General features: G+C 55.9%; 3 protein-coding genes across 7 annotated transcripts; 1 reads left to right on the top strand and 2 right to left on the bottom strand.

Annotated features, from left to right (window-relative positions):
- Positions 1 to 105: 105 nt before the first annotated feature.
- On the bottom strand, positions 106 to 7,475 carry MCM7 (minichromosome maintenance complex component 7). 4 transcript variants are annotated; one of them, XM_030299953.2, is made up of 15 exons: positions 7,333 to 7,475; positions 6,083 to 6,162; positions 5,646 to 5,810; positions 5,352 to 5,476; positions 5,096 to 5,276; positions 4,663 to 4,800; positions 4,205 to 4,354; positions 3,902 to 4,016; positions 3,683 to 3,814; positions 3,356 to 3,439; positions 2,688 to 3,081; positions 2,302 to 2,385; positions 1,523 to 1,691; positions 655 to 764; positions 106 to 483 (listed from the first exon to the last, which is right to left on the bottom strand). In XM_030299953.2, exons 1-15 carry the CDS (start codon positions 7,361 to 7,363, stop codon positions 282 to 284), a joined length of 2,160 nt encoding a protein of 719 aa, XP_030155813.1. In that variant the 5' UTR covers positions 7,364 to 7,475; the 3' UTR covers positions 106 to 281. The 4 variants fall into 4 exon arrangements, with proteins under 4 accessions (XP_030155813.1, XP_030155815.1, XP_030155814.1 ...); XM_030299955.2 differs by lacking the exon at positions 7,333 to 7,475 and adding an exon at positions 6,767 to 6,848; XM_030299954.1 differs by lacking the exon at positions 7,333 to 7,475 and adding an exon at positions 6,278 to 6,705.
- A 139-nt stretch (positions 7,476 to 7,614) lies between these two features.
- Positions 7,615 to 13,411, top strand: AP4M1 (adaptor related protein complex 4 subunit mu 1). The gene is made up of 15 exons (XM_030299994.2): positions 7,615 to 7,829; positions 7,932 to 8,020; positions 8,373 to 8,479; positions 8,559 to 8,655; positions 8,788 to 8,898; positions 8,978 to 9,058; positions 9,254 to 9,316; positions 9,426 to 9,492; positions 9,597 to 9,650; positions 9,797 to 9,903; positions 10,006 to 10,100; positions 10,372 to 10,416; positions 10,648 to 10,698; positions 10,833 to 10,944; positions 11,087 to 13,411. Exons 1-15 carry the CDS (start codon positions 7,772 to 7,774, stop codon positions 11,309 to 11,311), a joined length of 1,362 nt encoding a protein of 453 aa, XP_030155854.1. The 5' UTR covers positions 7,615 to 7,771; the 3' UTR covers positions 11,312 to 13,411.
- Positions 11,516 to 20,446, bottom strand: TAF6 (TATA-box binding protein associated factor 6). 2 transcript variants are annotated; one of them, XM_030299964.2, is made up of 15 exons: positions 20,181 to 20,446; positions 16,137 to 16,352; positions 15,948 to 16,034; positions 15,633 to 15,786; positions 15,382 to 15,438; positions 15,153 to 15,272; positions 14,779 to 14,924; positions 14,588 to 14,665; positions 14,375 to 14,476; positions 14,087 to 14,269; positions 13,747 to 13,821; positions 13,495 to 13,620; positions 12,817 to 12,990; positions 12,358 to 12,555; positions 11,516 to 12,087 (listed from the first exon to the last, which is right to left on the bottom strand). In XM_030299964.2, exons 2-15 carry the CDS (start codon positions 16,290 to 16,292, stop codon positions 11,707 to 11,709), a joined length of 2,037 nt encoding a protein of 678 aa, XP_030155824.1. In that variant the 5' UTR covers positions 16,293 to 16,352; positions 20,181 to 20,446; the 3' UTR covers positions 11,516 to 11,706. The 2 variants fall into 2 exon arrangements, with proteins under 2 accessions (XP_030155824.1, XP_030155825.1); XM_030299965.2 differs by having other exon boundaries at positions 20,160 to 20,425.
- Positions 20,447 to 20,500: the final 54 nt, after the last annotated feature.

Genomic DNA, 20,500 nt, shown 5'->3' with positions numbered 1-20,500 from the left:
GGAAGCAGCAAGGAACATCAGTGTGGGCAGGTGTAATGGGTGCTTTACACAGTAAATTCAGAGTGAACAAGATAGGAATCTAGGAAACTCACGATACCTCGTATGAACAGAATACAGCAACCTACACATGCTTTATTAGCAAAAAGAATAAAACAAGTGCAGCTCAGGAGAAAAGAGCAGGTCCCTCCTCTCCCTGCAAAGGCATCATCAGACCGTTCCAGGAAGGGGTGGGTCGGCACACGGGACGCAGAGTGGACCCCAGGGTCTCAAGCTGGTTGGAATCAAACAAAAGTGATCCGTGTCCGGGCAGTATTAACCTGCCAGACGTTTAACTCCTCATACTCATCTAGAGCCGCCTGGAACTGGGCAGGTGTGAAGCCACGGGAGATGCAGCGCTGCTCCGCTTCTGAAAACCGGACACTTCGGCCCTCTGAGACCAACTCCCGGACCGTGGCAAATATCACATCTGCCGGTCTCTGGGTCCTGAAGGGAACAGCATGGCTGTGTAAGGTCAGAGTACAAACAACAGGCAGCACGTCGGGAACACAGGCCAGTGGTACAACTCCAAAGCCAACGTCACGTACGTGTGGATGCAGAAGCCATAAGGATGAGACGGTCAAGGTGACTCCTGATTTCGTTGTTTAAACCACTCACCTCGCCGTTTGCCCCTTGTCACCCAGAAGCGAGTCCTTGGACATCTCCATTAGCCGTATGGCTTCGTTCACATCTTCCTTCTCTACCATGTCCACCATCCGCAGCCGTGCCTGCGGGAAAGGGGGGGAGAGATGGAAACGGGAGGGGATGGAACTCGGGTCAGGGGACCCCCTCGCCCTAGCTTTCAGCAGGCAGCCCACAGGGCGCGAGCAGAGGCCCCCCACCACCACCCCCCCCCAGCGTCCGCAGCACGGGGCCGGCACTGTCAGACCGAGACAAGTGCAATGCGCGGGCAGCGTCCAGCAATTGCCCAAGTCTCCGCCTCTCAACGCTGGCCAGTCCCGGGTTCAGCTGTCCTGTGCGGGAGACCAGACCCCGCTGAGCGCCCCCGGGCTCCCTACCACGACAGTGCTGACAGAGCACGGGGAGCTCGGCCAAGAAGGCAATGGCAGAGAGGTTGCGTCCCCGGGGCTCGGGAAGTGCTAGCTCAGCAGTAGGTCGGGTAATCACGCTACCTGCACGAACAGCACTTTGGAGCCCCCAGGACTAAGGTCCAAGGTGTACGGACAGAAGTGCGGGTTTCTAGCAAGGATCCAGGACACAGGCAGTGAAGTGAACCCTGCCCGCCCTGCAGGGGGGCCGGAAGAGCGGGGAGAAGGCCTTTCCCTCCAGGGACGCCGTGCGTGCCCTGCTGGAGCAGCAAGTACCCACAGTGCGGTAGCACGCAGGACCGCTATCTGCACTGTCAGCACTTTAGCACCAGCAGGGCCTGAGTGGGAGGGAGGCGGCCGCGGGAGGAGCGTGCTGCACGGGGTGCCCGGGCAGCCCGAGCGGACCACCCGCTGGCGGAGTGGGACCGCGCACTCACCAGAGCAGTGGACAGCCGCAGGATCGCCAGTAGCGTCCGGGCGGAGGTGTAGGTGGCGTCCTTGCTGGCCCAAGCTTCCCGCCTCATCTCCACGTATGCGGCTGTGATGTAGTCCGCCAGAGACTCCGGCACTGTGGGCTGCTTCTCCCGGCACATGGCTATGTAGCGCCTACGGGAGAGAAGGTTCGCGGGAGAGGAGAGTTTGGCATTTAAGAAAATACTCTGGGGTGGGGAGCAGTTTTAAGCAGGAAGAACAAATTAACTTGAACGTCACGGATGGGTTTCTGTCAATGGCACGTTCCAAGTTATTTCTAATTTTCCGGGAAAAGGATCTTTATACCATAAGACAGATCCGCTTATAAAAGATGGTAAAGTACTTCCCCTGAACCTAAGACGTGACTAAAGGGAGCAGAGACACATTTCATTTGCTTCAAGAGAAAAAAAGTGACAGCGAAGGAGAGGTCGGGGGAGCACCAGGAGATCCACCCTGTGCAGAAAATGACAACATCAAGTCCACGGAGCAGCATCCAGCTCCGATCTGAACCTGCCTCAACCCCGAGACGGGCAGGTGGTGGGTGTGAAAGGTTCTGATGCTGGTTCTTCTTGTGAAGCCAGACCTGGGGTGCCTGGACCCCCTGCTCGCAGACCCCACAGAGCAGAGCGAGGGGCAGTGAAAAATGAGCCAGAATGGAAAGCTCTCCGGGAGCCACAGATCAGCCCAAGATGCTGCCACACATGGCTATGGGTCAAGCACACTGGCCTTTCCGCAGCTCTCCTACCTCATCAGCTTCATGTCCAGAGGTTCAAATTGGGCTGGCGGCTGGCGGCTGTGCTGGTGCACATACGTGATGTGCTGGGCCAACCTGGGAAGAGTGGAGGCAGCTAGAAACGTTCCTCTCGGGGCCACACATCCCACGCCCTGTCTCTTGACCTGTGTGCCTTAGCTCCGCCATCTTCACGGTGCAGGAGGGAGGCTCTCCCAGGAAATCACCAGTGTTTCAGTCCCACCCCTCCATTTTCCTAAAGAACTGTGGACTAGTTCCTGCAGTAAGAGAGGAAGGCTCTGGAGTTTCCACAAGCAGGGAACCGGAGGGGGTTTCCGATGTCTTCTCTCTCCCTTCAGCTCATTAGGGCATACGTGTCCTTGAATGTTGGATTCACTCACCGTAGGTCATTGTCTCGGTCAGGCCGGTCCTGGATCAGCCAGAGAAGGTCGAAGCGGGAGAGCAGTGCAGCAGGAAGCTGTATGTTCTGCTCCAGGCTGCGGCGAGGGTTGTAGCGCCCATAGGCAGGATTGGCGGCAGCCAGGATGGAACAGCGGGCATTGAGCGTGGTGAGAATGCCGGCTTTGGCAATGGAGATGGTCTGCTGCTCCATGACCTCGTGGATGGCCGTGCGGTCGGCCTCAGCCATTTTGTCAAACTCGTCGATACAGCACACCCCCTGGTCAGCCAGCACGAGGGCCCCCCCCTCCAAGGTCAGCTCTCCAGTCACGGAGTCCCTCAGCACGGCCGCCGTGAGCCCCACTCCTGAGGAGCCCCGGCCCGTTGTGTACTGGCCTAAGTGGCAGAAACAGGAAAAAAACAGACACAACGAAGCAGAGAAAAAGAACAACGAAAGCAGCAAGAACAGGGCAGAAACGAGGCCTGCGCCGGGACCGCTCCACCTACCTGCCGGGTCCAGACCTTCCCAAGGCGGCTGAAGATCCGTGCAGCACCAGCTCCACACCCACCCGCCTCCACCCCCCCTGCCCCCCCACCAAGGAGAAGCAGTGGGGTGGTCCCCCCTCCACCCCAGCTGGTACGGGTACTTCTCCTAGGGCCCAATACTCACTACGGGGCGCCAGGCGATCGATGTAAGACAGAAGCTGAGACTTGGCCACACCTGGATCCCCCATCAGGCAGATGTTGATGTTGCCTGGCAGGGAGGAAAGCCCCGGGTGAGGCTTGAGTGCAAGCTGCCCAACGACAGAGACCCGTACCTTTGAAATCTGCCCCGACACCCAGCATCCCTTCCCCTCCCTCCTCCCTCCCTGCGCCCAGGAGACCAAGCTACAGACTCTTACTCTGTGACACAGAGGTCACAGATCTGATCTGTGTCATGGGACAGCGGCTGACATCCTTCCTCCCTCCTGGCCGCCCCCCCCGTTTCCCCGCTTACCCCTGATCTTCATGCCCCGAGGAGACTGGTCCACCCCTCCCACCAGCAGGAGCAGCAGGGCCTTCTTCACGTCTTCATGCCCATAGATCTCCGGGGCGATGGAGGCGGCCAGCTTCTCGTAGAAATCTTCCTCTGCACAGAAGTTTATACAGAACGTTGGGAGCGGGATGGGGGTGCTGGGAAGGAACCTCTGTTCCCAGGCTTCGTCAGGCCCCTCACCTGCAATTCGCCTCAGCTCCTCCCTGCTCAGCTCTCCGGCCGCAGACTCGTCATCCTCACTCTTGCTCATCTTCACGACCCGATGAGCTTCCAGGTAAGTTTCTGAGAGGAGACCCTTGGGGAGGAGAATGCCAGGGTATGGATGAAGGCCCTTGAACTTGCCCGTCCACGTGACTCCCTCAGGAGTTCCTGACAAAACCCTGTGCTACTTTGCTGTTGACTGTTCTCCCTGCGGAGCAGTGAGGAGGGAGGGGACGAGAAGGAAAGAGGAAGTTTCCTCCTCCTTTCAAACCCCTCACTTACCTGCACCACCTGTCGGAACCCAGAGCGCAGGATCGGCAAGAAGATGCCAGTGACACTGACATGGTCCCCAGGCTGGGCGATCCTCGTGTTCTCTCCTTCTACCAGCACTGTGATGCTACGGGGAATGTTCCCCACAGGCACTTGGTCACTCTACAAGGGAGAAGGCGCACAGGCGGGAGAAAGGGACACAGTTGATGAGGACCTCACCTTCCCTGCCCAGGCCTCCCACCTCCTGCTTCTCAGCCTCAGATGCGCCAACAGGAAAGGAGAGCCAGAGATCGTCTTTACCCCTTCTTTACTCCACCAGAAAGTTCCAGTTAAACCTCCCTCCTGCCCTAAGGAACTTCTCGGTTTCAGCCTCTTTTGTTTTTCTTGCTTTCTTTCACTCTGTACGTGACTGCAGAATTCGAGTGGACACCCAGTCTCCACCTTCCCTGGGCCACATACCCCAAACTCACATGTTCCTGCATCTTTATCTCCTGGAATTTGATGAATTTGGAGCCACGTGTCTGCAGATACAGCCGTCCTCCTGAGCGGTTGGTCTGGCACTCCTGGCTGGGACACATGATCAGGGGCATGAAAGTAGGGGACTGGATCTGGGATATGAGAAAGGAAACACCAAAGGAAACCAGTCACATGAATCACACTTCCTCTTCGTGGCACGTACCACAAACTGCTCAGAGTGCCTTGACCTATCCCAAGCCAGTAACCATAGGCACCAAGAACACAAAACGGATGGAAAGACCACTGGGTACCAAAAAGAGAATGAAAGATGAATATGCAGTCGTGTCTCACAACCGACGCGATGACAGGTTAACACCGATAGACAAAATGAGTTCTTAGGGAAACCGCTAACAATAAGTGTGTTCCTATTCTTTTCTCCACACATACCGGCTGGTAGGTCTCTGCCCCACACTGGTCACAAGTATAAGTGGCCACCACCATTCTGGGTTTGACTTCGGAGACACGAGTGACGATTCCACGCACAGTTACCAATTTCCCCACAGAGTCAGCCCGTACTTCCCGTATCACGCGAGGCTTGTTACTGCTTGGCCCTTGAAAGTACAGCTCACTAGGAGAAGAAAACAGTAGTTATTCAAGTCCCAGAGAACAAATTCCCACACCCTTCCCCACCGAGACCACTCACAATCTGCGCATGAGCTCAGGAGGGTACTGGTTCTGCGGGCTTCGGGCTGCCCCAGGGTCCCGGCTCCGCTGCTCCATCATCAACCGATGTTCAATGTAAACATCCAGGACGTCTTTATTAGTCACCTAAGGACAGAAAAAAATGAATGGCAGAACGAGGAAAAGGAAAGATCGCGAAGGGCACCAGGCAGAAATTAATTGCCCTATTTCTGCCAGCTCAAAAAACACCAGTATCTGAGAAGCTTCCCAAAAGCAACCCCTGTTTCTCGCTTTGCATTTTCCTGCAACCACTCACCTCTCTCTCCTTGTACTGAGGAAGCAGCTCTTGCACAGCATCGGCAAAGAGCCTTGCGTAGCGCCTGGCATTCTCACAAATGGAGTCCACCAACTCAGGGTCGTCCTCTGCTACATCATCTAGGTCTATGTACATTGCCACTTGTTCCCGATGAGCCAGTCGAACCTGGGGTAAGGAAGAGACAACAGAGCCATGTTTACCATGCTCAGCAGTGCCCACCACCCACAGGAGAGAAGAACAAAGCAACACTTACTTCTTAGCCTCCAAACTTCTAAAACATCTTAATCATCGTGCACGTAGACTTAAATTCACTTACCAGACATTAGATAGAGTGCTAAATGTGTCACTCACATCTATGCTTGCTGAAACAAACCAGGCCCCCCTCTTAAAAGCTCCTTGAGCCACCACCCATTTCCTCCACTTCATCTTAGACTCACCAATTGGTTGCCGTACTTGAATTGCTTCTTGCCAAATTCATCATCCTGGTAAAACTCTTGCAGGAACTTTTTAACCTTTTCTGTAAGGAAAATGTAAAATCATGATAATCTGTCTCAGATACCTTACCCAAGCTCCCTTGATGTGGATCTAAAGAACTCACTCTCTTTACAAAATATATGAATTTGTCAGTTTACCTAAAAATCTAAGTAAGCCTACTTAATTCTTCCGGAGTAGGGCAGAACTCCTTTTAACAAGTCTGTTTTCACCTAGGGAAGAAGGGGCCCCTGGCAGTTAAGAACATTACCCAAAAACCTCCCCCGAGGGGAATTCCAGTTTCTGCCTTAAAAAAATCTCAGTACCCTTTTCCAAAAGCTTCCCACACACTCAGATCTCAAGTTTCCCCACTTCTCTTCCATGCGCACGATTCTCCCTTTCCTTTCGGCCTCCTAAATATCTCCACCAAGCCCGTCCTCCACCCCACCCCCTCTCCCGCCACTGCTTCCGCTCTTAGTAAACAAAGAAGCACATGGGCCCAGATGCAGCCGCCTCACAGCCCGGGATTCTTCCGCCAAGGCGGGATCCCGTCCGGCAATTGGCCTGCCTGTTCCGGGCCACTCCGTCCCACCCCACCACCTCCTCTCTTGGCCTCCCGCTAAACCCCCCGATTCCAGGCACGCCCCCACCCTGAGCAGCTCTCTCCAAGGCCGCCGCGCGGAAGGACACTGTTTACACACGACACTCCCTCCAGCAACGTCGCGCAACTTCCGCCCGCCTTCACTTCCGCTTGGAGGTTGGCCTGAAATGGCCAATAGCGGCGCTTAGCGGCTCGGGCCTGCCCGCCCTCGGGGCTTCGGCGCGTCTCCCGAGAACGCGGGCACTCCGAATGCCTGAGGACGCCGACGGAAGCGGACCCGGGTGTCCGTCCCTGCGGCGAAAGGCCCCTGCACAGAGTCTCCTGAGGTCCCGGTCTCTCCTGGGCGCGACTCTCCCCCTATGGAGCCCCGAGTCGGGCTGTCTGTCGCCCCCGGCCCCACGACCCCCACTCCTTCCCCAGACACGATAACCGGCTCTTCGAACTAGGAGGCTCGCGCGCCTCCCAGGCACCTTCTGCCTTGGCCCCGCCGCCTCCCGAACCTGCCTTTGGCCTCGCGCGCCAAGCCCAGCCCCCCAGGACTCCAGCCCACACAAACAGGTGTTGGCCAGGAGGCTCTCCGCGTAGGACGCTCCTCCCAGACTGGCATACCCTCACCTTTCTCGAGCACATAGTCCTTAACTGCCATCGCCCGTGCGGCAGCAGTTGGCAGGTTCAAAGATCTCACTCCCGGGACAGCAGAAAACGTACGCGCGGCGGGCTGCTGCGGACCAACCGAAATTGGCGCGAAACGTCGCCCCTCACGTGACCGGCGCCGCCGCGTGCGGGCCTATCAAAGAGGAGGCTCTTTGCCCCTCCCACTCACCGCCGGCCCCAGCCTCGGCCAATCACCCGGCGAGCCTGGGCTGAGTGACAGGGAAGAGGCTCCTGCACCGGGACGGAAAGGCGGGGCGGACGCCGGTTTCCCGCGGTCTGAGGTGGCGCGGGAGGAGAATTGCTCTTAAAGGGCCAGCGTACGCTCGTCCTTTTGTTCCGGGGCCGCAGGGCGGGGCAGGCCCAACTTTCGTTGTCTCCCTGCCTACTCTCCAGAGCCGCCATGATCTCTCAGTTCTTCATTCTTTCCTCCAAAGGGGACCCGCTCATCTACAAGGATTGTATCCTTGACCTACGGGGCAGGAGTGGGGGCCCTGGGTGGGAGTGGTGCCCCAGGGCCAGACTGTATCGCTGGCTCCTTAGCTGTTCTTCCACCCGGTCAGTCCGCGGGGACAGTGGTGGTCGGGATGTGGCCGAGCTCTTCTACCGGAAGCTGACGGGACTGCCCGGAGATGAGTCCCCGGTTGTCATGGTAACCAGTGGCGGGGAGTGGGGGATGCGCCTGGCGGGCAGGGGGCGGGTGGGGAGGGCGCCTCCTTCCTCCCAGGGCTGTTTCCCTGAGAGCTTCCGCTTGGGGGGTACGTTTCGCCAAATAATGTGAATTCAAGTTTATCAAGAGCTAACAATGCACCAGGCACAGGCTCCTCTCACGTCCCAATCCCCCCGCAACTCCGGGGTGGGTACTATTGGTTACCTCCCCAGACATGTCTGGAAGCTGGACCCCAGGGGGGATGCCCAGGGTTCTCAAGGCACACTGCTAGGAAGTCTCACGGGCCCTTAATCACAGCTCTCTTCCTAATGCTTCTTCCCCACCTCTGCCTCAGCACCACGATGACCGTCATTTTATTCACATCAGACACAGCGGCCTCTATTTGGTGGCCACGACTTCAGAGAACATTTCTCCCTTCAGCCTCCTAGAGCTGCTCTCCCGGTGAGGAGGGCAGGGCTGGGCACCTGGGCGCGGGGATCTGACAGGAGGGGCATATGCACACTCCGACTCGTTTTCTCAGGTTGGCCACTCTCCTGGGCGATTACTGTGGCTCCTTGGGCGAGGGGACCATCTCCCGCAACGTGGCTCTTGTCTATGAGCTCCTGGATGAAGTGCTGGTGAGGGCCAAGCATTTCCCTCACTGCACCCCATTCCTTGCAGATATGCACTGTGGGTGGGAGGCTAAGTCCATTCATTTCCACCCCTTCCCTCCACTGACCTCCCACAGGCTGTCCTTCCTCTGCCCACAGGACTATGGCTACGTGCAGACCACATCCACAGAGATGCTGAGAAACTTCATCCAGACAGAGGCTGTGGTCAGCAAGCCCTTCAGTCTCTTTGACCTCAGCAGTGTTGGCTTGGTCAGTTGAGGGAAAGAGGAGGAGGAGGGGTGGTGGGTAGTGTCAAACCTGAAGATTGCTCGCTTTGGGTGCTTTACAGTTTGGGGCTGAGACGCAGCAGAGCAAAGTGGCCCCCAGCAGTGCAGCCAGCCGCCCTGTCCTGTCCAGCCGCTCTGACCAGGTGAGATGCATCAGACCCTCTGAGTTTTTCCTGGAACACCAGAGAACGAGATCCTGGTGTTCCCAGACGTGGACGATCCCTTCCCTTCCCCATGTCCCCACCCCAGGGCCCTAGCTTCCACTGGCCTGTCCTTTCTGCCTGTGCACTTCACAACACAGGTCACTCAGCCTCCATTTAATCCCCTCTCTTCTTCAGAGCCAAAAGAATGAAGTGTTTTTGGATGTGGTCGAGAGGCTGTCTGTACTGATAGCATCTAACGTGAGTTTGGGCCCCCAGCCCTAGAGCAGAGGATAGACGGCTTTTGGGAAATGTATGGGGTCGGGGGCGGGGTGTCACCTCGGGACATTGATCTCTCCGCTCTTCTTAGGGCTCGCTGCTGAAGGTAGACGTGCAGGGAGAGATCCGGCTCAAGAGCTTTCTTCCCAGTGGCTCTGGTGAGAAGTCTGCAGGCTTAGCCCAGGGTCGGGTTTGGAACGGGCTTCTCGGTGGTATGTGAATGTTGGTATCTGGTGGCCTTTTCTGTTCTTTTCTGTGACAGAGATGCGCATTGGCCTGACAGAAGAGTTTTGTGTGGGGAAGTCAGAACTGAGAGGTGAGAAGAAAAGGGGTCCTTCTCTCCTAGGTACAGGTTGCCACCAAAAGTTTCATGGAACAGAGATGGGTTTTCCCCCAGCTACCACCTTGCTGCTCTTCTCACCCACAACGTGGGTTAGGAGAGGACACTTTCTTTCCCTCCAGGTTACGGCCCAGGAATCCGGGTGGATGAGGTCTCATTTCACAGCTCAGTGCTCCTTGAGGAGTTTGAGTCTCATCGAATCCTCCGCTTGCAGCCCCCTCAGGGCGAGGTCAGGATTGGGCTGGCCTAGCACTTTCCATCCTCCGTTGGGAAGGGAGGCAAGTTCAGGTGTGAGGAGACCAAACTGACCTCCATTCCTGTCTGGTCTCAGCTGACTGTGATGCGGTACCAACTCTCAGACGACCTCCCCTCCCCACTCCCCTTCCGGCTCTTTCCCTCTGTGCAGTGGGACCGAGGCTCAGGCAGGTAAGACCGTTTTTCTCTTCTAGAACTTTCCCGAAGTCCAAGCTACTGCATATATGTTCCCAAAGCGCATTGTGGAGGAGGGATGATAATAGGTACAAGAAAAAGGCACCCTCCCCCCTATGCAGACTCAGCCCTTAGTGGAGTTGGGCTGGATATCATCCCTTCTCTCTCCTGCTTGGGGCATGACCGACCTACGCAGCAGCCCTGCATGGGGGTCCCGGGTGGGGATGGTGAGAGGCCAGTGAGTAACAGAACCGTCCCTTTCACCCAGGCTCCAGGTTTACCTGAAGTTACGATGCGACCTGCCCCCGAAGAGGTACGAGTGGGGGGTTAGCCAGGCCTCGTTCAGTATCATGGGGCAGGACACAGGGCCCAAATACCTGTTGCTTCCCCCTTCGGATGCATCCGTCAGCTTCGGAATCCCATTCAGTTAGACAGGAAGGCTGGGAAGGGGGGTGGGTGTAACACCTGCGCTAGTGGCGTTAATGAAGAGGGGGGACGAGTCACTGCCTTCCCGGGACTGACTCTGTTCCTCTCTTCTTGGCAGCCAAGCTCTCAACGTCAGGCTGCACCTTCCCCTGCCGCGAGGGGTGATTAGGTTAGTGTTGCAGCCACGGGGCCCGGGAGGTTTTGCCAGCTTCCCCAGGGTAACAGGGTGGTGGCAGGGAGGGTGGGAACAGCCTGTCCCAGGAAGGTAGGCTGAGCGCAGCGCCTGTCATCCCCAAACTCCAGCCTGTCTCAGGAGCTGAGCGGCCCTGAACAGAAGGCAGAGCTCGGGGACGGAGCCCTCCACTGGGACCTGCCTCGGGTGCAAGGCGGCTCCCAGCTGTCAGGCCTTTTCCAGGTACGAGCTGCCGACTCCCTGAGACCCTCTCTTCCAGCTGCATGTTTAGCCCCAACCACCCCTCGTCATGCGCTGGACCTGAGCCCCATGCCCTCCCTCCTCTATGCCTTCAGCACCCTTCCCTGGCCTCTGTCCCTCACAGATGGATGTTCCAGGTCTCCCTGGGCCTTCTGGCCAAGGACCCTCCACCACGGCCCCTCCGCTGGGGCTGGGCCCCGCCAGCCTCTCTTTTGAACTTCCCCGGCACACGTGCTCTGGCCTCCAGGTGCGCTTCCTCAGGCTGGCGTTCAGACCCTGCGGCAATGCCAACCCCCACAAGTGGGTGCGACATCTGAGCCACAGTGATGCCTACGTCATTCGGATCTGAGGCTCCCCAGACGAGGATGCGGGCAGCAAAGGCAGTAGTCTGTGGAACCAGAGAAGGACGATACTGTCTTTTCCACCCTTCCAGACCATGGTCATGGACCTGGATGAAATGTCCTGAGTCCTGAGAGTCCAGGAGACGAGTCCTAGTTGACATATTTGACCTTCCTGTGGTACCTGACACAGGAAAGGCCGGGGTGGATCAGAATTTACAAATCAAACTTTTATTCTGAGGAACTGGCTGTACAATATCTAAAAGTAACATGGAAGAAGCAAACCATTACTTCCTTCCACCTAGCGTGTGTGTGTGTGTGTGTGTGTGTGTGTGTGTGTGTGTGTGTGAGAGAGAGAAAGAGAGGGAATCGGGGAGAGAAGAAGGTTGGCAGATGTGTGACAGCATTAAGGCGCAGGCTGAGGGGAGCCAGAGCCAGGGGGCTGGGAGCCATTAGTTTTTGGAGTCCCTGGAGCTGGAGGGGGGCTATCCCCAGCTTCCTGTTTCCCCCCACAAAGGGCACTGCCCCCAAGCGGGGAGGGGGCTGAGGATGGGGCAGGAGCTGGAGAAGGATGGGAGGTGGGGCCTCCTTTGCCCTCCCCTGTAGGAGGAAGAGAGACCACGATGTACTTCTGGACGCTGCCCGGACCAGAGGGAGCAGTGCTAGGGGGTGCGGTGGTGGCAGTAGAGACCAGCTTGACGATGGGCTGCACGCTGGGGACCGTGGTGGTGACGGGAGAGGTAGTGGTGGAGCCTGAGCCAGGGGCTGAGGTGCTGAGGGACAGGACCTGGGGGGAGAAAGGAGAGGCACTGCCTGGGGGAGAATTCACCTGTTCCGGCAGAAGAGCTGATGACTCATTCACCTGCTCAGGTGCCTGTAGGCCTGAGACCCGAGCTCAGGATGAGCAGCTATGCCTTATGGCCTCCGTGAAGTGCTCCTTCCTGCTCCTGTCTTTAGGCCCAGGGGGGACTGGGCTCTACTCTGGGGCCCCCAGGGTACTTGGAGGTAACCCTGGTCGTGCTCCGCACCTTCCCCAGTCCCACCTGGGTCCCAGTACCTGTTGAGTGGATGAGGCGCTGGAGGATGAGGACATGACAATAAACTTGGTTGGAGGAGGGGAAGGCTGAGGCGGGGCGGCAGCTCGCGCAGACACCAAGGTCTGCACAGGCAGTGCAATGGAGCCAGGGACCTTCAGCAAGCCAGGGGTCCGAGGGCCAGGCTGAGGGGCCTGGGAGAGGGTCAGCGTGGGCCGGGGCTGCACAAAGAAGAGGCAGGAAGGAAATGTGAAAAGGAGGGGCACTTATTGCTGCTCCTCAGAGGGTCTCCCTTGGGTTGAAGAATCATCCACTAAGGGGACTCAGACCCCCCAAGTCTCACTCAGAGGGCCCTGTGTTTTACAAAAGCAAGCGCGCGTCTGTGAGTCCCCCACCCTGAAGGGAACCATGGCCCTGTCCCCCCTGCTTGCCCCCTTCCCACGTGTTTCCTCATCAGACCCCTCTTCCCCCCAGTCCCTGACCTGAGTGATGGTCAGAGTGGTCCTGTTGACCTGCTGAGCCTGCAGAGCAGCCTGGGCCCGGGCCTTGACAACATGAGAGCAGAGGAGGGGCCCGAGGGACCCAAATTCTGCCCGATAGGCGTCTTGATTGTCAGGTGGTAGGCGCAGCTTTGCCAGAACAGGGGCACAGTGTTTCTGCAGAGAAAGCCAAGAAAAACAAGGTAGGTGGAGAGCTGGGACGCTCAGGAAGTGACAAGGAAGGGGTGAGAAAGGAAACTGCCCATTACTCCAGTGCGTTGTGTTGCAGGCCAGGCTGCTGGGCTGGCAGTGTGTGTGAGGAACCCCAGGCAGCACCAGTGTGGATGGGGAAACTTGCTGAAAACACTTGTGATTTCTAAGGGGTGGCTGGTCCACAGGGGGATGCCCTGCTTGGAATGCAGCACAGTGATGGGGAAGCCTCGGGGGCGGTCCAGTCTAGGCAGGGTCACAGGCTGACAGTTAAGGTCTCTTATTTCTTACTTAACCTCTTGCCTTTGTCTCTCCATCTGCACAACAGTATTGGGCTCAGAACACATGAGGCAAATGCGATGAGTGAATAAAAGACAACAGCTGTTTACTGATTGTCGTGCCTGTGTGTGTGTGGGGGGGAGTGGCGGGGGGAAGGATTGGGGGGAGGGCAGGGACAGGGGTTCTAGTCACCAGGAGGAGGCTCTGCACATGGTCAGCTCCAATGCGGTCAATGTTGCTCAGCACGGGGCCGTCCAGGACACCGCGGATCCGCTCCCCTTCCTGCTGCAGCCGTGGCAGAATCAGAGTCTTAATCACCTGTTGGAAAGGAAGGGGACAAGCCAGGGCCCTCGGGTCACCACAGGGCCTTGCAGGTGGGGCCCTTGCCCACTAGGACCCACGATGCCTCCTTTCTTGCAGTGTTCCCCGCGCCGGGGGCCTCACATCGTGTCCGAGCTCTGCCAGGCCTGCGATGGAGCCATACCGCGTAGTCCATGGAGTCTTCTCGTCCACCCAGCTCTGCAAGGGGAAGGAAGATATACTGGGGAAAGGGGCCCGAGAGGCTAATTGTTAAGGAATAAGTCTCGCGAACACACTTATGTTGTAGATTGTTACGACACTACAGATGTGGCCCAGGTGCCAGTCCCTGTCCGTCTCCCGCATCTTCCCACTGTCACTTCCCCTAGCCACGCTGAACCGCCTCTGGTGTGGGTGAAGCTCTTTGTCCTGGTCACCACCCTCGGGTGGAGATACAAGATCGTCTACACTCCTCATTTTTGCTCACCTTGGTGAAGGTCTTGGTGATCCGGGACTGGATGTTGTTGGTGGTCGTGCTGAAATGCTTGCAGATCTGGGCCACGAGGCGGGCAGCAAAGTCCCGGAGTGCCCAGTGATTGTCCACATCTGGCCGCAGGCACAGCTGTCTGCTTACGATGCACGTCATCACAGCTGGAATCAACTCATGGACCTAAGGGAGAAGTGGCAAGTTGGCCAATTCTGAGGATGGCTTCCTGTTGGTGGCAACCAGGTGCCCCGACCCCAGGCTGAAAGGTGGGTGGGCAGGGCCGCTCACGTATTTTTCTAGATACAGCGTGGGGTTGTCCATCAGCGCCTTCACCATGCGCATCAGGTAGATGAGCAGGGCCAGGTTGTTCTGCACCACATTCACACGGACCTGCGGGAAGGGGAAGTGACAGGGCAGTGAGACCCTCTGATGAGCTCCCCCCCGCTGCCTCCTCACCGCCCGGAACCTCATCCTGGGTCCTGGCCTTCTGCCTCTTCTCACCCCCTCTGAGATGAAGGTGCTGAATCTCGGCAGCATCTGATAGAGCCCTGGGTCCGTTGCAATGCTCTGCAGCGCCTCCTGCAGTGGGGAGGGAGCCAGTGACGCGGGGGGGCAGAGATGGGGAGGGATTCCTGAAACTCCAGAGAGAAGGAATGCCCCAGGCGGGGAGAAGCAGGTCGGCAGGGCCTCACCGCTCTCTTGGCCTCACAGGAGCCCACACACGCTTCAGTGATCTCCTTGTAGTACAGCTGCTGCTCCACGGACAGCTCGTGGATACTTCGGGGCTTCAGTCGCAAAGGGGCCCCCTCCAGCAGGGGTGGTGCCTTCTTCTCTTTCCCTGTGTGAATTGCCAAGACAGGTTTGAACATGAAGGCTCCAGAAGAGGCCTAGAGCCGGACAAACCTTCGCTCCCTGCCCGGTGAGACCCAGGACCTGGCCTCTCTCAGGTTTCCTGATCCTTTCCCGGGCTCTCCAGCCATAGGTGTCACCCCTTGTCCTGCCCTCAGCCACCTCACAAATCGCCATCTGGCAGGAGCACCGAGGAGCCCAGCCTAGCAATGCTGACCTTTGCCGTCGGCTGGAGCAGCCCCTTGACCTTTGCCTTTCAAGGGTCCATCTTCCTCCTGGCCTGGCTTTGCTGACTTCAGGGGTTCTGTGGCCTCAGCCTTCTGCTGCTCTTTGGGAGCTGGTGGGAAAGCCGTCACAGCAGGAGTGACGAGAGTGGCAGGGGATATAAAGGAAGGAGAGGGGACATGAGATAGAGAGGGGTGGGCCTTGGGCACAGATGAGGTTACCTGGGGGTGGGTTCTCAGGTATAGCTGGCTGGCAGCCTTCAATGCTCAGCCAATGAGCTGTGAGGAAAGAAGGTGTCAAGTTGAATGGCTGGACATGGACACTAGGGAGTCACTCCATACCAGGAATGTGCTTTCCGTCCTGTCCCCACTTCCTGCAACTCCCTAGCGATCTCACGCTGAGGGCTTCTTCACTTGTGAGCCTCCTCAACCCCTTTTCCTCCTCCCCGCCACCCTGCAATCCCCGCCCCAACCTTTGAGGCAGACATCCAGGGGCACCCGGGGCAGAGGGGTATTGATGATGTCGCTCAGATCAACCTCCTTCTCCTCGTAGAAGTAAAGCTCCCGGCCCCCACCAGAGGCGAAACGAAAAGGAATGAACTCCTGGGCGTGGAAGCCATAGAGTGGCTGGATCAGGAGAGAGAGAGAGAGAGAGAGAAAGAGACATTGAGATGAGAAGGGAGCCCAAGGAGGCATGACTGAAGGCGAATGCAGTGTCAGGGAGGATGGGTCTCACCATCTTGCCCCCCACCAACCCTGCCAACCTCAGTCCCACGTGTCCCAATCACCTCGACATTCTTTAGCTTCAGCGCGTAATCGATGTCACTGGTGGTTAGCTTCTGCCGCTTCCCCATGTGCATGAACTTCAAGGCATCCTGGGGGTGGGAGAACAAACATCAACTCAAGAGCCTGAGGAAGAAGGGGGCCTGGGCAGCATTCTTAACACAACGAAGGGCTGGGTGGAGCGGTTGCGGTACCTGTGCAATCTCCTTGATGCGGTAGCTGACCTCGTCTGTCAGCAGCTGGCAGGTCTCCTCCTGGATCTGAGCGATGCCCATGGACTCGGCCACCACTTTCATCGACTCCGAGGGCAGCACGGTATTGCTGAGCTTCAGCTTCTTCTCCTCAGCCATTCTGGAGCCTCTCTCTCCCTCCCCCAAAGAGTGATACCCCGGGGTGGAAAGATGGGAGACCTGGCAGGGGTATGGGGTGGGCAGAAAAGATAAAAAATAAACGTGTCTGTCTCCGTGTAATTAGTATTGGGTGTAAGAGAAGCAGGTAGTGATCTGACCCGGTTCAACAAAATGTACTGAGCTCTGATTCTGTGCCAGGTGCCATGCAAGTGAGATATACGAGAACAGACGTGTCTTCAATTTAAATCCTGGCCCTAGATTACTTAGCTGGGTTATTTGGGCAAGTTACTTACATCCTCCCAGCTTTGGGTTTCTTCCCAATGCAGGGCTTGAACTCACGGCCCTGAGATCAACACCTGAGATGAGGGGTGCCTGGGTGGCTAGTCAGTTGAGCATATGACTCTTGATTTCCACTCAGGTCATGATCTCTTAGTTTATGAGATTAAGCCCCGTGTCAGGCTCCATGCTGGGTGTGGAGCATGCTTAAAATTCTCTCTCTCCCTCTGCCTGTCCCACCTCTTTCTCTCTCTCTCAAAATGAATAATCAAAAAAAAAAAAAAAAAAGAAGAAGAAGAAGAAGAAGAAGAAGAAGAAGATGACGACCTGAGCTGAGATCAAGAGTCAGACACTTGGGGCGCCTGGGTGTCTTGGTCGGTAGTGTCTGACTCTTGATTTTGGCTCAGGTTATAACCTCATGGCTTGTGGGTTCAAGCCCTGTGTAGGGCTCTGTTCTGACAGTGTGGAGCCTGCTTGGGATTCTCTCTCTCCCTCTTTCAAAAAAAACAAAAACAAAAAAAGAGTCAGATGCTTAACCAACTGAGCCACCCAGCGCCCCAATGATCGCAAACTGCCTGACAATCATACCACACCTCAGTGCACTCAGTCCCCCTGTCCTACATACCACCTCTCCTCCGCACTTTACGCCATTAGAAGAGACCCCCATAGACTCCCACTGCATCCACCAACCTAACAGCACTGGCGCCCACATCTTCTGCCTTCCTGCCTGTTACCGTAGAGAAGCCATTCGTGCCCCTTGCCAACTCCAACACTGCTTCCATCTCCCTGCATCACCACCACGTTTTCAACCTACTTGGTCGATGGTTCCCATCAGCCTCCTAAATGCACTTATTTCTCCCTTCTCAAGAAAACAAGACAGTGGTCTATCCACACAACAGACTAGTATCGAGCCTGAAAAAGGAAGGTGATTCTGACACATGCTACGACATGGGTGAACCTTGAGGACACCATGCAGAGTGAAATAAGGGAGCCAGAAAAGGCCAAACAGTGTTATGATTCCACTCTTATGAGGTTCTTAGTGGAGTCAAATTCATAGACTCAGCAGAATGGGGTTGCTGTGGCTAGGGGAGGGAAGAATGGGGAGTTAGTGTATAATGACAGAGCTTCGGTTTTACAACATGAAGAGTTCTGGAGATGGATGGTGTGACGGTTGTAGAACATCATGAATGTATTTAATCCCGCTAAAGTGTACACTTGAAATGGTTTCAGATGGTGAGCTTTATGTTATGTGTATTTCACCACAATTAAAAATTTTAAATGTTAATTTGGGGTGCCTGGGTGGTGGTTAAGCATTCAACTTTGGCTCAGGTCATGACCTCACAGTTCTCAAGTTCGAGACCCCATCAGGCTCTGTGCTGACAGCTCAGAGCCTGGAGCCTGCTTTGGATTCTGTGTCTCCCTCTCTTTCTGCCCCTCTCCTGCTCACGCTCTCATTGTCTCTCAAAAACAAAAACATTTTAAAAATTTAAAAAAAAAAAAATGTTACTTTTCATTCCACTTTCTCTAGAAGAGCCCCATGTTTCGGCTCCTCCTTGCAACCAAACTCCCTGAAAGAATTATCCTGTTTCTACTTCCTTTCCTTTCTTGCACCTACTCCAATCAAGCTTTTGACCCCACCAGGTCCCTGAAACAGCTCATCAAGGTCGCCGATGACTCCACACTGTGGAATCCAAGGTCCACTCTCTGTCATCATCAGACTTGACCTGCTGGCAGCATCTAGTATAGCTAGACTACTCCCTCCTGAAGATACTCTTCATTGCACTGCACACTACCTTCTCCCGGCTTCCTCCTATCTCACTGGCCACCCCACCCCCCTTGGTTTCCTTGACAAGTTCTTCCTCTTCTCATCTTAAAAAAATACATAAATACAACTGCCTAATGCTGGAGTGTCCTGGGCTCAGTCTTTGGTCTTCTTCTGTAGCTACACTTAATTTCTTTGGTAATGTCAACTACCCTCAATTTTCAGTATTGCTTACAGGCGGATGATGGCCAAATTTCTATCCCCAGCCCAGGGCGGTCTTCCTAACCCCAGTGTTGTATAACAAACTGTCGACTTAAATCTCTTCTACAGCTGAACTCCTGATCTCTCGCCCCCCACCAGCTCCAGCCTGTTTTCTTCATCTTCATGGCAATGCCATCTATCCAGGCACTCACTCTTTATGTGAGCCCTCACATCAAATCAGTTGGGTGATCCAACCTGACTCCTCCACTCCCAACGGCATGCCCAAGTCACCACCATATCTCGCCTGGCTAATTCCAATAGTCTCCTGACAAGGTCTTCCTGCTTCCACCCTTGCTCCCCACATCTCTTCCTAACACAGCAGCCAGACTGATTCTGTCAAAACATAAATCAGACTGGGTCATTTTTTTGTTCAAAACCCTGGAATGGCTCCACATTTACCCTACAGTAAAATCCAAAATCCTAATTATAGTCTATAAGGCCCTTCATAATTTGCCCTCACTCCAATCACATCTCTGATCTGTTTTCCTTCCTTCTTCCATCTTGATCCAGCCTCATTCTCCTCCTGCTGTTCAAACCTCACAGGCAAGCTCTTGCTTTTTGGCCTTTGCTCTTTTCCTTCTGCCTTGAATGCTCTTCCCCAGATGTTAGCTTGGCTGCCTAGTCCCATCACCTTATTTAATACCACACTCCAACGCCACTCTGCTCTTTTTTCCCCCACGGAAAAATTTAACATCTGCTAATATACACTGTATCATTTCTAATTGTTTGTCACCACCACTACCTTCCCTTTGTGTTCACTGATGTATTCCAAGACCCCGGACTGATGCCCGAGACACTGTACTCAGTAAATACTTGCTGAATAAATTAATGAAGTGTAGGGCTTAGAGATGTAGGGGCTCAGTGAATTCATGGCACCACTATTCTCTTGACGAACAAGATATAGGTCCAAGTTTGGAACCTGCTTTGTGGCCAAAAGGAGAGTGGCTCGCTTGGAGTTAGCATTAGGAAGACTAAGGTCAAAGTGTTTAGGACTGACGGTGAGGCACTGATGGGGGCGTTCTGGAGGGGTGAGCACGGGGGCCAAAGAGAATTTGGTCTCCGCCTCCACTGTTTTAAGTCGTACGTTCACGGAAAACATTTATTCAACACATACTCTGTGCCCGGCACTGGGTAAACAAGACGCTGTCGTGTCCCAGGTCAATGGCGAACTCTTACTAATCCTTCAATACCCTCCGTACCCTCTGCCAGTAAACAGCTCACGAAACACGCTACGGCCTCAGGAGCCCCTCAGGTCAGTGGAGTCGGCAGGAAAGCTTCACAGAAGATGGTTAACATGAGCTAGACTTCGGTAGTGGCCTCCCCGGCAAGGAAGCGAGTCGAAGGTCCCCAGGCAACGGGTACAGCGCGAAAGAAGGCGCTGAGAGCCCACCTCATCCCCCCAACATCCCCCAATGCAAACATACACGTACGGAGTCCCCTCGCGCACGGACACACAACCCACCGCCCTCCTCCCGGTTCCCACATGGGCCCTTCAAAGGGCCTAGTCCCGGGTAGCACTCAGACCCTTCCCCGCCAGCCGAACGCCCCACGCATTAAAAGTCTCTCACCGCCGCCAAAGCACCGCTCACCCGGCGCTCGGCGCCATGTTCGCCCCGCCCCCTCCCGGGAGCAGGTCCTGGTAGAGACGGAGAGCAAGTCACTGCCCCTTCCCCGAGCCGGAATGAGTCTCCTAGGCTCACGGCCTGAAGTGGTATAAAAAACGGGTTTCTCTGTGTACGTGTAAGGAGCACATACTCCTGCTGCAATTAACTTCAGTTTATTCCTTCACTACCCGGCGGCCAGGACCCCAAGAGGCTCCACAAAACCGAGGCGGGACAGCCAGGAGCGCTATGAGGCTCCACCTCCTTTCCGGCCGGGACTGCGCGTGCGCCTCGCAAGCCAGGCTGGC

The sequence above is a fragment of the Lynx canadensis genome, chromosome E3, assembly GCF_007474595.2.
Source record: "Lynx canadensis isolate LIC74 chromosome E3, mLynCan4.pri.v2, whole genome shotgun sequence".
Taxonomy (NCBI): Eukaryota; Metazoa; Chordata; class Mammalia; order Carnivora; family Felidae; genus Lynx; species Lynx canadensis.
Note: the sequence above shows the minus strand (reverse complement) of the source record. Positions and strands in the feature narration are given on the sequence as shown.